We start from the raw sequence: 16,590 nt of genomic DNA on the forward strand, positions 1-16,590 counted from the left end.
AAAAGATAAAGAAATAATCATAACCACATGAAGAAGTTAAGGAAATAATGATACTAATGCCATTGATTTCAGCGAAGTCATGATGATCTTGCTCAGGATTCACTTATGTTTCAGTCAGAAGAGGAAAAATAATAAGAAAAATAGAGGACATAACCGGTAAATTCAGAAAGAAAGGGTGAAGTTGTGATAAGATTTTAGGCTGAAATAGAGAAGAAATTGATGGGGTTTCTGTGCAGGAGACTTTGCTAAGGTTTCTGACCTTTATAGGCACAAAGCTTAGATGAGACACACTTTTACAGTGCTGCAGAGGGATGTGAAAACATGCCAAGGTCCTGGTGAATCTTCCTCAATTTATTTCCTGTGACTAATTTCCTAATTATATTCCCCATTTCTTGTGCTCCCAGAAATGAAACCTGTGATTCTTATACGCAATTTTTTACTCCTTTAAAGCTGTCACCCCTGTCCAGTGTCCACTTGTGACCAATCTCTGCCACTTCAAAGACAGGTGATAAATAGAAAATAACCTCAAAATACACCCAGTCAAAAGAGAGCTTTATAAAGTGCAACGGCATGAAACACTTGCCTTGATTCCTTTCATACTGGTGTCAATAGTAAATCACCTATTTACTTTAGTGAGAACAGAGTTAAACCACCCTTTGTTATAGGAGCACAAAATATTTAGCCAACATCATCTACTACCAAGTGCTCGGTTTAGCACGTTGGCTGAGCTGCAGGAAGTATACTAATGAAATTATTGTCATTTGGGAAACAGCACACTCTCTGGAAGCTTGCCTGGATGATTTGATCTGAATCCAACATAACTTGGATTTTTTTTTTTTAACTGAAACATACAGTAATGCAAATATGTTAACTAACACTATCTTCATAAAAACCTGCTGCAGTGTTAAGATATTCCAGGCTGTGCAAGAATTTTCATTTTAAAGTCTGTAGAAAACACAACCATTTTTGGCCCTTTTACCTGAAATTATCATAGTAATGAAAGTCCCAGTTTCTCAGTTGAGAGCTGAAGTGTAGCCTTTGTGCCCAGCAAGATTTAAGACTTTGTATTAGAGTGGTTTTGTCTCACCATATGTTTAGAATATCACAAAAACCAGAATCACCTTGGCAACATTATTTCTACTGCTCCAGTGAGATAATGGTTTTATGTAACTGTTAATACTGGTCAGTCCCTGAATTGCAGCAGAGACCTGAATAAAAAAGAATCATGGTTTTATAGCAGGCAGCAGCATACTTGCAAAGAACTCCTAATCTTCATCTGCAGATCTAATTGTTTATGATGTTCCTTTAAGAGGATGTTCATCCACACAATATGTTTTGTAACTTTGACAGAAACTGTCCAGTAGAAATAAAATGCTCCAAATCAAGACACCTAAAATGGAGGTTAGCAATATCCTTCTTCTAGTATGAAATTTAGAAACTTAAATTCATGCACCAAAATCCCTGCCTGACTCCTTCGTCATGTGCTACATTTTAATAACTTTCATAGTTGTCTTAATGCGGTGTATGTCCAGGCTTCTAAGACAATGAACATCTGGAGACATCTCAGGTGCGTAAATTCAGGCCTATGAATGGATGAACTCTCAGCCTACAGCCCCTGAATCCAGACTGAGCCTCATTTACTACCCTAGCCTGCTTTTCTGAGTACATTTCAAGAAAGAATAAACATTTTTTTTGTGCTCAAATACAGGAGGCATGAGCAAAAGACAGGTGTTTAACTCAGAGTTTTAAGTAGACCACTAAATCATTAAATAAGTAGGATCTCATACAGTCCCCGTGAACACTGCTGACTAGCTCAATTATTTATCAGTGACGGCCTTTGAATCCCATTGTTCATCTCGCAGCACTGCTTACACTTTGATTAAAGAATTTAGAAACCCACTTTGAGCTTCTGATTTAGCGGATTTGGAGTAAAACCTTCTCACATGAGGTCTGGTTTGTTCTTCAGCCTTCTGTTCTATGTGCTGAGGACAGCCCTGTTCATGGATGTGAGTGTGCCTGTCTGCTTTTTCTTGTTATTCACCTCCATCGCCTGGCAGGACTTGCAGAAATTGTATGCCCATACATATGTAGTGCTTTTTAATTATTTTTTTTAATTCTTATTCTTTTTAACTAGGATGTATGAGATATTGTGGAAAATAAGGGAAGAAAAGAATTGAAGCAGATTTTTCTACAACAAAATTATTTTTTGTGATAAAACAAAAATATTTCAAAAATCATACAGAATCTGGTTTTTAAATTTAAATCCAAACTTTATCTTGTAATTTAGATTCTCATATTCTTTAACAGTACTACAGATGCCATCAAGAAATGCAGAAATACATCAGTGTCATTGTGAAGACAACCCAGATAACTGTTATCTGGTGTAAGTAGGAGGTTCCTATAGATATTTTCAAGCAAGAGTAAAGAAAGTTTCTATAGATATTCTCCTTCTTTTACTGCTTAGAAAAATACCTTGTGCTCTCAGAGACAACATCATGGGATGTGGTGGGCCTTGTCTGATGCAGTGCAGAAGTGCACCTCTCTTTCTGGAAATGGTAGGACTGCCTGTGAATTTTATGTTATCCTTCTCATTGTAGCTAGATCCACCCATCCTGTTGAAGGTTTTTCCAAATATCTAAGAGAAATATTTTATTACAGCTTGAGTCATTTAAATGCCCCTATATATGTTTGGAACAAAATCTATGTAAAGATAAACACGTTTTGGACAACTTCAGCTTTATCATTTCTTTTTGCCTTCAATGTATGAGGTTGAAGATGCACCCATGGCATTGGAAGATTCACTGTAAAGTCAATTATACTCCAGATCTGACAGATGAAAGGTGTGTAACAATAGCGATGGTATGTAATAGAAGTGATGCTGTCCTCCTCGACAATGGCATAAAAATCTAAGATATATAACATCGAGGTTTGAAAAAGAGATTCATAATGAGCGTCCATCATTCTTTTTCATTTTACCATATTTTAAGCCAAATTTCTAACAAACTCAGCTAGAAGAGATAATTATTTGTAAAAAAGCTCCTTATAATTCCTTCATTGTGTTTATTGTTTAAACACATTTGCCAAGCACAGAATTACTTAGGGCTCAAGGCTGCATTTCCAAGACAGTTGGAGGCAATCAAGTTAAAATTGCCACAGCTCTGCCCTCCTCCTTGTGCTGCCAGGTTTCGAGTGCTAAACTGGCAGAAAATTCATCATTTTGCTTCTCTTGTTTTGCTGAGTGACATTTCTGCTCCACAGGTTTAGCTGATGTGGACTGGTTCAAAAAGGGGGTCACTAAATATTAGTTCTGCATGAAGAAAGAGGCAAAACCATTGCTTTAAACCCTACCTGGTCAGTTAGGTACATGGGGAATATCAGTACCATAAAGAAAGACTGTCTGGACAAAGCCCTTTTAAATATGAAGACAAATTCTGCTGATTCCCTGGCGACCATCAACCAGCTCAGATTTTAAAAAGGGGGGGGGGGGGGGGGGAAAGGAGAAAAAAAGAAAAAGTAAAAAAGAAATGTTTTTTCAAAGCCCTTAAATTCTGATGTGGTGGGGATTTTTCTTTAAGTTTTCCATCAAAGTTATCTTCAAGGAAACAAGAAAATAAGAAAACGATTCTTCTGTGTTTACTATATAAAACTTGAACTGGAAACAACAAAAACTTAAAAAGCATGCTTTTTAATAATCAAAATCAATATTTTCTGTCAAGAAGTTACAGATTTCTAGTTACTGTATTAATTTTATATATAAATACCTGGAAATTTCTGATTTTTATATATATGATCTGCAAAACTTATGTTCTTATATTCATGTACATCATACAGCAGAATTGAGGTGCTCTAGGGCTACGTTTAAACAGAGGAAAAACCTCACTGAACATGGTACACCCATGGGAAGCCTTCAATAAACCAGTTTACTACTCTTAAAGATAATTTAAAAATCCCTTCTTTTTTCAATAAAGGTTTTCCAATTGAAATGGTTCTTAAGCCACCTAGAGTTGATTGAACTTGAATATTGCAGCCAATATCCAAAAATATTCTTATCTTGTAAAAAAAATAATTCTTTCTGTGTTATGATACTGTTGTGCATTTGTGTTGTGTATGTGTTTATAGGTTTTTTGGGAGGGTAACAGCAGACAGCATCCTTATCAAAACAACTTGGGAGGTGACTTTCTTAAACTATTGGCTTGTCGTCCAAGAAAAGTGATTGGTTCAATGAATTTTGTCATAATTTTATTACTTCAAAAATGCCCTAGAAAATATGATTTAGAGAACATTTCAGAACTATCACTGAAGCTTAGATTATACTGTCCACACAGGTAATGCTTCATTTTTAATTTCTGTGCTCAGATGAAAAAAATAGGACTAAGGTAAAATAAATCCACCTAAAGAAAAGCACGTAGAGTACTCAGAGCTGATGTGGAACAGGACATCCTTTTAAAAGGTCAAGATCCATTCAAGTAAATGAGTAACTGCTTGAAATATTTTTCTCCATTGGGGGTGGCCTTTTTTCAAAAAAATGATCTTATTCAATGAATTTCTGCTTCTAGACTCTGTAGCCCTCGTTTTCACTGCAAACTCAAAGGGTACTCATATTTCTTCCTGATGGCCCATAGAAGCTGAACTTCTGTCACATCTCCGAGCAGCTGCCACAATTCTCGTGAACCTGTTTTTACATTTACAAGGCAACAAAACACACATAAACATCTCTGAAATAGCCTAGTGACTTGAAAATATGCCATTAATAATTTTGTTGGCTGCATTGGTCCTGTCCTACTTTGCTGTTTCACACGCACAGCTCAAAATTGGTTCAAACAGCTGCTGAGAGAAATGTGAAATAGCCTGCTCCCTTTGCAGTGGGGAATTACAGGTTTTTCATCAGTGATTACTTGAGAGAGCAATCTTGTAACTTTGTGTTGGAGAAGAGTATTTGGCCCAGAGTCTCATAATGAGGTGGATATATATGCACCTACCTGTAAAGTGAATGTATTTAGCACATCTCAGAGTACCTGGCTCCATAGTCCTTCAGGGCAGACCCAGTTCCCCAGAAGCAATACCCTGGCACCATTTGGACATTGGCATGGGTCAGGAATCATACCATGCAAGTAATTCACAATGACATACCTTCTTATGGTGGGGTTGTGTTGTCTCCTGTATTCTCATGAATAGCTATCTGCCCAAGAAGTTCTCATGCCGTTGGGATGTCCCAAGGTGCCCTGCAGGGCTTCCAGCCACTGCTACAGAAGGGTTGGGGTGTCTTCTTCATGCCATATCTGTCAGATCTCTGTGGGTGCTGGACATGCCTTTAGGTCTCTCACGACTTAAGAAAAGCCCACATTTAGCTAATGAAATCAAGTCCTAGCAGTCTAAATGTTGTTTTCTACATCCAGAGAAATGTCCAGAGAAAGTCTGTGAACTTTTATGACCCTTATAAAGTACCCTTTCTAACACAGAAAAGGCAAATAATTTATTTTTCTTGAAGTTTCTCAGGAAGGTCTCGTGCAACTTAGCTTTGACTCACCCTCTTATGTTGAAGAGAGAAACAGTGTCTTCTCAAATGGTGAGGGTTATTCTTGAAGAATTCACAAAACCTCTACTTTTATATTTTGGAATCCTAGTCATTGGATTTATGAATGCAAAAGTTTACAGGCCCAAAAAAAGCCTTCCAGAACAAGTTCATGAAAGAGAAATTGACTGAAGTTCACTGAATTTACAGAAATAATTTCTGACTCGGGAAGTTTCTGATGAGTGATGTCTGAGAAAGGAAATAAAACATATCTTAATATGTTTTAATTGTCTTTCCTGGGATTGTGCTTTGGCATCAGTAGGAAACAGGTATTTGGTTGAATGCAGTATAGAACATGCATTCTTCTGTATTATAAACATTTAATTAAGATAAGGCAACATGAAGTATACCAAAATGAGAATCTACTGAGAGTGTTTCCTGCTATAAGAAGAGAGAAACCCATGATCGATGTTAGTTATGTTACCTAAGTCATTGCAAATGCTTCAACTCAGAAACCGTACCAAATAATATCCCACAAAAAGTACTATGAATTGATCAGAATGAAGTAGATCCCTATCCCTTTAAACTTAGTATTTTCTAAAGATAAATTAATTTTATTTCTAGGTAAATAATACTCATACTTCTTTCAAATCCAGTCATTGTCTTTTAGTCAGCAGCACAGCAGCCTCCTGTAGAAATGTGAAAGCTGGAGAGAGAAATGACCTATTAAGTTGGGACAGTTCTTAGTAGGACAAGACATAGTGCTTTATCTTGTCTAAATACAGGTGATCTAAATGTAAAGGCGTTTACCGGTTCCCTTGGAAGCCTTGCGTACATCAGATGTGTCTCACCAGCTGGAAGCTAGCCAAATATTGAAATTCTATTTACATTTTTCTATTACCACTGATTAATGTACCTACACAAAGTCATCCCAGCAGGCTTCTCTGTCTCTCTGGACCACTTTTATTGCATAGATTAGAAATCTGTAAGATAAGTCATACGCAAGTACTCCACTAAGTGCCAATAGCCTGCTCATCCTCACTGTGAATTATTACAAGCCCAAGCCGATCCACTTGCACATGTTTGGTACTTCTTTTAGGTAAACATAGTCACATAAAAGTTATTTAATTTAATTTAAGTTCTAATTCAAGTTAATTTTCCTAGCTTTCTCTACAGTGAAAGTGAGAGTATTCCAATTTGTATGTTTAGTAAAGCAGCAACTGAAAGACACCAAGTGAGGGACATAGAAAATGCATGCTGTGGGTATTAACAATAATGCTATTAAGAACATGGTCTCTCCTCCCATTTCCCTCCAGTTGCACAAAAATGTGGAGAAAAAATTACTTTTTTTTTTTCCCACTCTAGTTGTACTTCAGATACATGCTGCAAGATACATGGAGACAGATGAAATTCTGTTGTTTGAGCCCAGTTTGTGTTTGCGTGATTATACATGCTTGTCTCTGAAATTATTTAAGATGTATAGAACATGTATTTTCCAGTGAGGAATCAGTCATATAGTGCCTGCCCTGCTTGACAAGAATGAAAGGATACATATAGACCCAAAACAGTAAAAAGCATTTTATTTAACTCTAGCATTCTGACATTTTTTTGCAGGAAAAAGTGTGTCAAGGAGAGCTGTCATTCCCCTGGTGTTTGATCAGCACAGCTGTGGGACAGTTGTGGAAGTTCATCTGCCTTCAGATGCCTTCCCAATCATGATGGTGCTCCTGCTCCTGCTCACGGCCACCACACGGGGAAGGGTCCAGCCACAGCCCAAAGGGTTGTGATGGGTGAGACAAGAGGAATTCCGCCTCCGGGGTCCAGCTCTGTTTGCCTCTGCCCCCTAAGCGAGACCTGCAGGTGACAGTGGAACCGACATCAAGTTTGCAAGGCAGAGCCTGAGGTTTTGCACTCAGCAAAAACTCCACTCAGCACAACTCCACTGATGAACCTTATGGTAAATAATTAATACCTGGGGCTGCAGTTTCTCTCTTGTATCTGGAAGGTGCTGTCCAAGGAGGACAGTCTGCTTCAGCATCAGGCTGAACATCAGCACAGACAATTGTTTATCAGTGAAATTATTGACACTGATTTACGTCCATAGTATACTGAGGGTTTTTAACAGTAGTCTTCAAACCTGTTCTTAGTTTACAAAATCTGACACAAGGTGGGCAGTCTTCAAACCAGTCAGACCTCCTTATTCATTAAAAGTGAAGGTCCTTTTGTGTCATAGTATGTCTTTTCCTTTCCTGTCTATTTGAATCACTGTGATTCCCTGTAAGGATTTTTATCACTCAGTGGCACGTGGATTGAAAAGTGTCTGTCAGGTGAAAGAACTGATATGGTACTGACTGTTCACAAATTTCTTGGCAGTCGCTGGAGGTCTATCCTGGCTCAGAAGTTTTATCACAGAAATATTTTACAGCTTCTATAACTTAAGTCTTTCTGAAGTTTATTGTTGGCGGGTATAGCATATTCTCCTAGGCTTTGTGGTTTCATGTATTTCTCTTCTCATCTTTCATCCACATCACGGTAATCAACTCTGCACAGGTTGAAGAACTCTTCAAAGTACTCCTTTGAACATCTGCCTCCTTAAAGACATCCCTGCTGTATTCTCTGATAACTTGGATCTCATCCAGTTTTGCTAGATAAAGACTTAGGAGTATTTGGTGAACACCTTATTAACTAAACAGGAGAGCAGAAACAGGTTCCTACATTTTTCATTAACATCTGGTCTGAGAACAGTGGGAGGGAAAAAGCCAGCAGCGAATGATCTGCATGCACTGCTTGCGAACTGGTAGCTGCTCTCCCAGATGAAACCACATTTTGAAGTACCATTTAAAATCTTCAGCAGGGAGCTATCATACCATTTTTTATGTTAGTTATGAGGCATATAAATGAGGGTTTTGCTAATATCCTTCCAAAATACAGAGCTGAGCATCCTGCTTTTTCCCCAGCTGCTCAGCTGAAACCAGCAGTTTCAGTTTCTGAAGCATACACAGTACGGGGAGCCAGCAGACACCATGCAGAGATAAGTAAGCACTCTCATAAGCATCCAAAGAAGCTTCAGTGAAGACTCAACTTATTCCATAGTCACCTGTAGTCAGATTCTCTCTAGAAACCTGATGCATACCGCAGAGTATGCATCCCATACTCTGCATTTCCATTGACTTCACCGAGTTTTGGTATTGTTTCTTCCTGTTTAATTTTCCATTCTGTGGTGTGTTCTCCATATTTTTTTAATTAAAATGTGTTCCCAAACTGTCTTGCATATCCACAGCAGTAGCAATTTCTCTGACCTCTTCCCTTCATGTTCTATACCAACCAAATTGCATCATCCACAGGATGAAGCAAATCATCATCAGTTTTTATTGCTTTTACTATCACCCACCTTATTGTTGTATCTTCCAGCAAGATCCTACGGTGTGTGCACTTGAATCAAATCTCTGGATCTTATCTTGTGGGGTTTTTTTTGTCATTATATCTGCTCTAATTCCCTTTCTAGAAGGCACTAAAAGACATCCAGGGTGGGGAATGCTGTAAGGCATTCCAGGTTCACTTGATTTTCATATATCTACTCATACTGTATTCTCCTCTACTACCTCTGCCTATTCTTCCCATTGCTAATAGCCTGTTTGTTCTGTCTCCCTTTAATTGTCTTTTGTTTTGGGTTATGGCTTTTGTAAGTTTTCAGGGACAGAAACCTCATCTCCCTTTGTGTGTCCGAATATATTAATCAACATGTGATAATGTGTAATTCTTTTCTGGAGACGGATGTGAATCAACAGTAAGATTTTCCATTGCCTTCAGGAGAGCTGCCCACTTACACTGACTGAATCCCTTACGTGTTCAAGCTTACTCACTCAATGTCCTAGATAAGGAGGCACCTGTGATTAGTCAGCAGTGTCTAGCAGTGGAGGCAAACTCAGTTTTCAGGAACTGTCAGCTTCTTATTCAGAAAGCTGAGTGACTTTGCAAAACTTTATCAGTAAAGTTATTACTCATTCTCCTCAGTATGAACATTAAATTAATGGGAAATTTATGAAGAAGGCAGAAGATGCAGTGTCCTTAGTTTGTTAAAAGTACACAAGACTCTCTTACATTGCTGAGAGTGATGCAATAGAAAAAGTGAAATAAAAGTGAAAAAGAGTGAGTTTATCTGGATGGAGCTCAAGATGGAGAGGTTAGCCTTGATGTTTTGAGGCTGCAGAGAAAGGCAGGAACTGCACAGGAATTTTTGTCAGGCTACAATATTGGAAGGGGTAGAATGAAGTCACAGCCATCATTTACAAAACAAATCTTGTATCTGTGACCTCTATTCTGATTTATTCTTTCCAAGACCAAGGATTCAAAACAATCTTGTTTGCAGAATGCAGCAAGAGCTGTCAAATATAAAGCTTTTGTCCATTGAATTTCATAGACGTAAAATAGACTGCCTTCCTCTTCTATTAATTATACCTCACTATGAGTGTAAAATGATACTGTTTTCTTTCATGCAGATAAAGGTAATGCAATAGTATTATAAAAAACTTACTTTACTTTACCTTCCTAACATTGTTATTTAACTGGAATTCTGTTTCAATGACAGCTATGAAAAATAATGGCTTTTGAGCTTGGTCATATAGTTGCTGAAATAGTTGTAAGTCTAAAAGCACTGTAAAAAAAATGATGCATGACAAAGTGCGAGAATGGGAAAATCTCATTGTCACATTAATTATCTATTGACAGAAGATATACAGTAGGTGATGCAATGGCTTTGAATGTTCTTGCCTTTATTACCTCTTGGGGGAAAAGTTCAGATCATGAAATGAGTTTGGTGCTCTTGAGTGGACATTTGTCCTCATCACAAAACAACCTCATAATTCAGTGCAATGTAACAAAATTGGAGAGCTCAAATTGAAGAGTCTTAGAACCAGGGGCATCAGGGAGTGATAAATCAGGCTAGAGGTGCAGGGCAATGCCGCCTGGGGTGACTTTCACAGCATCTGTGAGACAACGCCATCCCCATTACAAATCATTTTGCCAGGCAGATATCCTAAGGAGCTCCACATATCTGAAGCAACAGATCAAGCTAGAAGCAGTGCTAAAAAGGAGGCTAATCAAAACCGGTCTAAGACACTATTCTGTTGAGCTGCCGTTCAATTTTATGAGAACAGAGATTTTAATACTTTATAAAAATCATATTCTGTAATTTTGCTTTTCTCTGCTAATTTTCAGGGAATTTTTCAGAGCCATAAACAACGAGCAGTGTGCATGACGCACACTTGTATAAATAACAGTCCCTGAGGAGGATGTCTAAATATGGCTAACTACTGTAAGTACACTTAATTGAATTATATTGGCGTAATCGTCTATGTTAGACATCCATCTTTCTATTGCTAGTACAAATTCAGGCAAACACTGGTGCATTGCTATAGCTAACTACAACCTATGTGATTTATATGAAACAAATTGATAGTCTTCAGTTTAATTCGTAACAGTCGACATCATTATCTCAGTATCGTCTTCTGAGGTGGCTGCAGCAAGTACCTTTTTTTTACTGCCTCTACAAGAAAGACCACTGGCAGCTATTCTGCCTATCACAAGTATCACAGTTTGTCCCACAGAGGGCAACATTCAACTTGGGAGAAGATGTTGACATGGTTGTAGACTGTAAATCATCACTATAAGACACTAAACTCTGCTGAGGCCCATCTCTTGCCTGTTGCCTATGTTTTTTTTCTGTCTGTCATGATACAGGGAGGGATCAAATGTCTAGGAAAGCCGAAGAATGAAATACATATATAATTTATATGATAGTTTATAATAGTTTATAATAAACTATAGTTTATAATTTATATTTTTATATATATTTATAGTCTATAATAAACTATATTATAGTTTTTATATATTCTTTATATATAGTGTGAATACATATTATATAATATAGATAGTGAACAAAATGAGAATTCCTTCTTTCTATTCTAGCTATGCATTCTTTCAGCTCTGTCTCAAAATATATATATTTTTTGTGTAAAAAAAAATTATTTTCAATCATTTGTAAAGACATCAGACTATCAATATAGGTCATGAACTGGAAGTCTGATGGAACTCAGGTTTCTGTGCTTAAGTCCTAAGGCCAGTATGCAAAACCCATGAAAAAGGAAAACTTAAGTAGTGAAATATTCCAGCTTGATTTACAGCCTTACCCAGATTACTTCTCAACTAGATACAACATGTGATCTACCATAACTGGGAAGATGGGTAATTAACTGCCACATATTATGTATTTGCAAGGGATACCATGGATACATTTGCAAAGTATTATCATTTCGTTTTATTTATTAGCTGGCTTTAATTGTAATCCTGAAGGAAGCTGAATTACCATCCAACTGCAACGCAGCCTGACAGTGGAGTAAGTTATAGCTGCCACCTTCATGGGACTGTAGGCAACACAGCAAAATAAAGCGATCAGTTTCCTTCTTCAAATCTTCCAGACATGATTAGATGAGAGACTAGTCAGAGATGGAAAGGTCTTTAGACACAGAGCTGCTGTTTTTTAATTCTGTCAGCTAGGTTTGACAGCTAAATACAATCTTCTGTGATGGAATCATAATGATTAATTAGGTAAAGTAGGTGCACCCAGGCTCATGCAGTTATGACTTATGTTATCCTCTCTGACTATAACCTCCATCAGCTCTGCTCAATTAACTGAGGTTAAGCATTATAGATTATTGAGGAATTGGGTGATGGTAAATCAGAATGACTTTCCCATTTTAAAAATAAAGAATGGTCAGGTGTTTCAAAGACAAGATTCAAAGCCAAGCATTTACAGCACCATTCTTTACCATAGATATTGGGTGGAAAAATCATTAAAGGTGGGGTTTATCATATCTGAATTTAGCCATCAAAATGTTAGGTTTCGAGACCAAGCTGGTCTTTATGGAGTGACATATAGTGACCAGAAAGAGGCAGCCATTTCAGAGGGTGAGTCATCCTGTGCTAACCATCCAAGGTAGATGGAACAAATCACAAACCAGAGGAACCTCTCTTTCCTTGTTAAACAAAGTAGGAATCTTAATGACTAGATGCCATGTTCATTTTTATGTGATTAAAGTGGAGTGATATAAATATTTATTCAGAAGCCTGAAATTGCTCATGGAAGATGTAGCAAATGATCCTCAGAGGCTCTGATGCCTCATTCTTCTTGAAGAGATTAACCTAGTAATAACCGTCTTTCAAAATGTTGCATGTATGGACTGGTTGTGGAGAAATTCAGAACCTGGAGAGTTCATGGGGTTGTACACCTAAAAATATGGCTATGTAAGCTATGTCTCTGCTAGTAATTTGAACATATGCAGGGAGGCACCCAAGCACATCTATGCTGTTAATTTGTTAAAATGATCCCTGGTTTGTTTTCAGATCATGTCAGGCTAGCACTTTTGTAACCAGGTGCTGAGCATCCTGCAGAACCTAGCATAGTCCAGGGACCATTTCCAACAGCAGCTTGTGTGTGGTAGTCCTGCTGTGAAGGCTAAGAGAGTTTAATAGTATGGAAAGATGTTGCTCCATGCCAGATGACCTTAATGTCAGAGAATGAGCATGTTTAATTCATGAATCCATTTAAGACTTAATCTTAGACTGTATCTATGCTTTCTTCTGCAACCTTTTCTGTATTGTAAACAGACCAGAAGCAAGGTACCCCTAAAACTATGAAGCCACACCAGTGTTGATACAATATGTCCCTCAGTAGGGTGAGTGAAATGACATTATAACCAAGACTAAATGGTTTTCAATTGACTTCTGCCTGAAAAAGACCGATAAGCATCCCTCAAGGTTTCTCGGAATAGTAATTTCTATGGTCTCTTATGTATGGAATGACTACTTCATCCTCCTCTATGCGGTGTGCAGTATTGGAACAGTCACAGATGTTTCCCCTTGTTATTTATTGTCTCATAGCTGCCATCTGTTCAGTGCAGCCTCCTGTTGTCTCTCCACCAATACTTAGCTCATAAAGTCTTTGGACAAGTAAACCTTTTTGTCTCTAGGATGCTTGACCTAAAATCTCTGTGGCAATACAGGTAAAAATAATAACAGTAATTACAATAGTATAAATGCAGACTTCAGCAACTGGAGGCAGCAAACAGAAAATTCACCTTAAATGCATGTATGTGCTTATATTCCTCTGAAATAATCTTTCCAAAATAGAAATATAGCCACATACTATCTAACTATATACAGTAAAGTAGTACTCTTGATGGGGAATTTTTGACAAGTCAAAAAGTTTCACTGGATTTTCTTGAAAGGAGGGGGAAGTGGAGAACAAACTACCAGATTTTAATGAACTGAAATTCTGCATAAAACCATAACCTTTTCAAATTTAACAAACCAAAACAAATCAACTGCCCCCAAGACTATCCAAAATACAATTAGTTTAAACCCTGCAAAATAGTCAAAGAAAAGTGAAAAAAAATGAACATTTACTAAAGAACTTACATATTTTTCTAATTATATCACTTCAACACAGACACAGATGACACTGACTACTGGTATATTTTCATGGAAATCACAATCTTTATTTTTTGGCAAAATGTATGCATGTTTTAATTGTAAATTTTATAAATAAAGGCATTAGTAAAAGAAGTCTGGGGGAAAAGAGTCAATGAGACTATACGCTACCATGCGAGCTTTAAAAAGGTATATTTAAAAGACCTGTCCAACTGATCGGTCAAATGATTCACTTGGATGTTCAAGGACTGTGAAAAGTGGTGACCGACCTGATGCAATTCTCTAGTAAGTCGAGGACTGAATGCTACATCACAGATGTTATTACAGAGTGGGACAGAGCTGCACCACCCTGGGGAGGGCTCTGGGAAGCATCAGACAGACAGTGCCTTTGTGGGCTCCTTAGTGGGGTGCAGGAGTGTGGCCAATGCATTGCATGTTTGTAGGACACTGCACCTCTGCGAGCCAGTCCTGGTGAGTAATGAGCAGAGGACACAGAGCAGAAGCCTTGAGCCTCTGGATGGCAGGTGCGTGACTCGTGCTACGCTTGCCAACTCTTCCTGCTAAATGGAAAGGACACCATGAGGATGGGGCTCCGCAGGGTCAAAATCGAGAGCCTCCAAGCCTTCCCTTTGGGCCTGGTTCACACACACACATTCGCATACAGACAAGCGTGCACAGGCTGAGCACAGTCTAACCCTAAACTACATGTGACTGCAAAGCTGATGGTCAAATCCTAACATCCTTATACAGTCAAAATATCAACTGAAATCAATGTTATTCATTCCTAGGATGGTGAAATGATCCATGCATGTAGAGAAGAGGCAGTAAGTGCATCTCTTGTCCCAGACGTGGTGGAAAATGCTTCTGCCTTGGATGCTGGCTTAAGTCTTAGTGTCTGAAGACCAGCAGGGACCATAGGGAAAAAACCACAGTATTTTCTCTACTCAGATTTGCAGAGAAGGGATGAGAGGGTATGCTAAATGACTTTATCTATAATACAGAGGAGCCACAGGGCAAATATGAATTGGACCTTCAAGGAGCTACTTCTGCATGAGGACTGAAGGGAAGGAACTCCAGGACCTGGTCTGGAAGATGCTGTGTCAATGCTGCTTTTTTGAACTGTTACAGGTTACTGTGGTCAGCTCCTGATGGGTGGCTCATGGGGAATTACCATCAGGTTGTACTTTCCTTTTTCTTCTTCAGCGATCCTTTCAGCTTTCGCCACAGACTATCCTTCCTCTTCATCTTCTTCTCTACCATGGGCAGTGAGGACTCTTTCCTTCGGATTTCCCTCACTAGTCCATGAAAGACATCATCAATGTAGAAGCGGAGAGCAGCTGAAGTCTCAAAAAAAGCGCAGGAGTATTCCCTGGCTAAGCTCAGCCCTTCTTCAGTTGAGACCTAGAAGGATAAGAAAAGTCTATAAATATTGCCTAATGCATGAGTCAACATAAGAACATTACAGTATATGTAGTCTGAATTTTTGGATATTGCAAATCACCAACCTTTAATTTTACAGGAAAGTATTCTAATAGTACACCACAGATTCAAGAGTGAAAGGATCAGACTGAATCCATGAAATGTTTGAAGAGAATATACTGGCAATATTCATATGCTCAGGTATATTATTTCCCTCATTCTCTTGCATCAATTTTTCCATGAATTTCCTCTCTTTAATGCAGTAATTCTGTACAGTTTGATAGTGCTTGTACCTTTATTCCACAGACTGGAACAGATGGTCAAAAAGACTTACATGGAATTAAGGTCCTAGAAAATCCCTGTTCAGCATTAACCTAATCCTGGAGGAAACTTGACTCTTTAAGCACACTAGCTTTCGTACCTTAAGATTTTTTCAGTCACATTAATTTCTGAGCACGCCTTTAAGTGTTTTGGTCTTGGCAGGCTGGTAATCCTATCACTTAGCTCATGCCTGAGCTGTACAAAGATCCAAATATATTTGTTTTTCAGCTCATGTTCCCTAAGTGGTTTCATGTGCTTACTATTCTCAGAGAACATAGAGGAAATGTGACTTTGTATTTTGAGGAACTGTAAGGGGAGGAATCACCATGAATTGTGTGATTGGGAATGAGGGAACTCTATAAATTTCCCTGAATTTTGAAACAGAGATCTTATTCCTAAAATTTCCATATTGGCTACCTCTTGGCATTTGACTTGCCAGGCTGCTAAATTGAAGGGTGCACAGCATGCTGATTAATGTGTGGTTTAGATAGAGTATATATGCTTATCATAAGGAGTACCACTGCCTACCACTTAAGGTATACTTTGCACTTTGGGAGCTCATCCAGTAACATGCAGAGAGTCTGCAGCAAAACAAGGAACAAACCCTATGAGCTTTTAAATGTTAAGCCAGCTTTCCAGTCAGTAGACTATCTTTCCTTTTCAGTATTTGAACATAAAACTGAACAAATGAACTGTATGAATGAAATGTATGATGTATATTCAAATTCTAGGTCAGAAATACCAGGTTTTGTTTTTATTTGTATTTGGATATCATGATTTATTCAAGCAAATTTCCAACTATCTGGATAATAAGGCAAAAAACTTCTTTGAGACAGCCGTGAGAAAGGCGA

At 38.1% G+C, this 16,590-nt stretch overlaps 1 protein-coding gene across 1 annotated transcript in view; it reads right to left on the bottom strand.

The window, feature by feature from the left end:
* Positions 1–14,093: 14,093 nt before the first annotated feature.
* The window catches only part of RIT2 (Ras like without CAAX 2), a 189,217-nt gene continuing 186,720 nt past the window's right edge, over positions 14,094–16,590 (bottom strand). Inside the window, exon 5 of the mRNA XM_075078513.1 lies at positions 14,094–15,400. Within this exon, the coding sequence (XP_074934614.1) occupies positions 15,173–15,400 (228 nt within the window). The 3' untranslated portion in view covers positions 14,094–15,172. The remainder of the gene's footprint in view (positions 15,401–16,590) is intronic.

Source organism: Phalacrocorax aristotelis, chromosome Z (assembly GCF_949628215.1).
Source record: "Phalacrocorax aristotelis chromosome Z, bGulAri2.1, whole genome shotgun sequence".
NCBI classification, from domain to species: domain Eukaryota; kingdom Metazoa; phylum Chordata; class Aves; order Suliformes; family Phalacrocoracidae; genus Phalacrocorax; species Phalacrocorax aristotelis.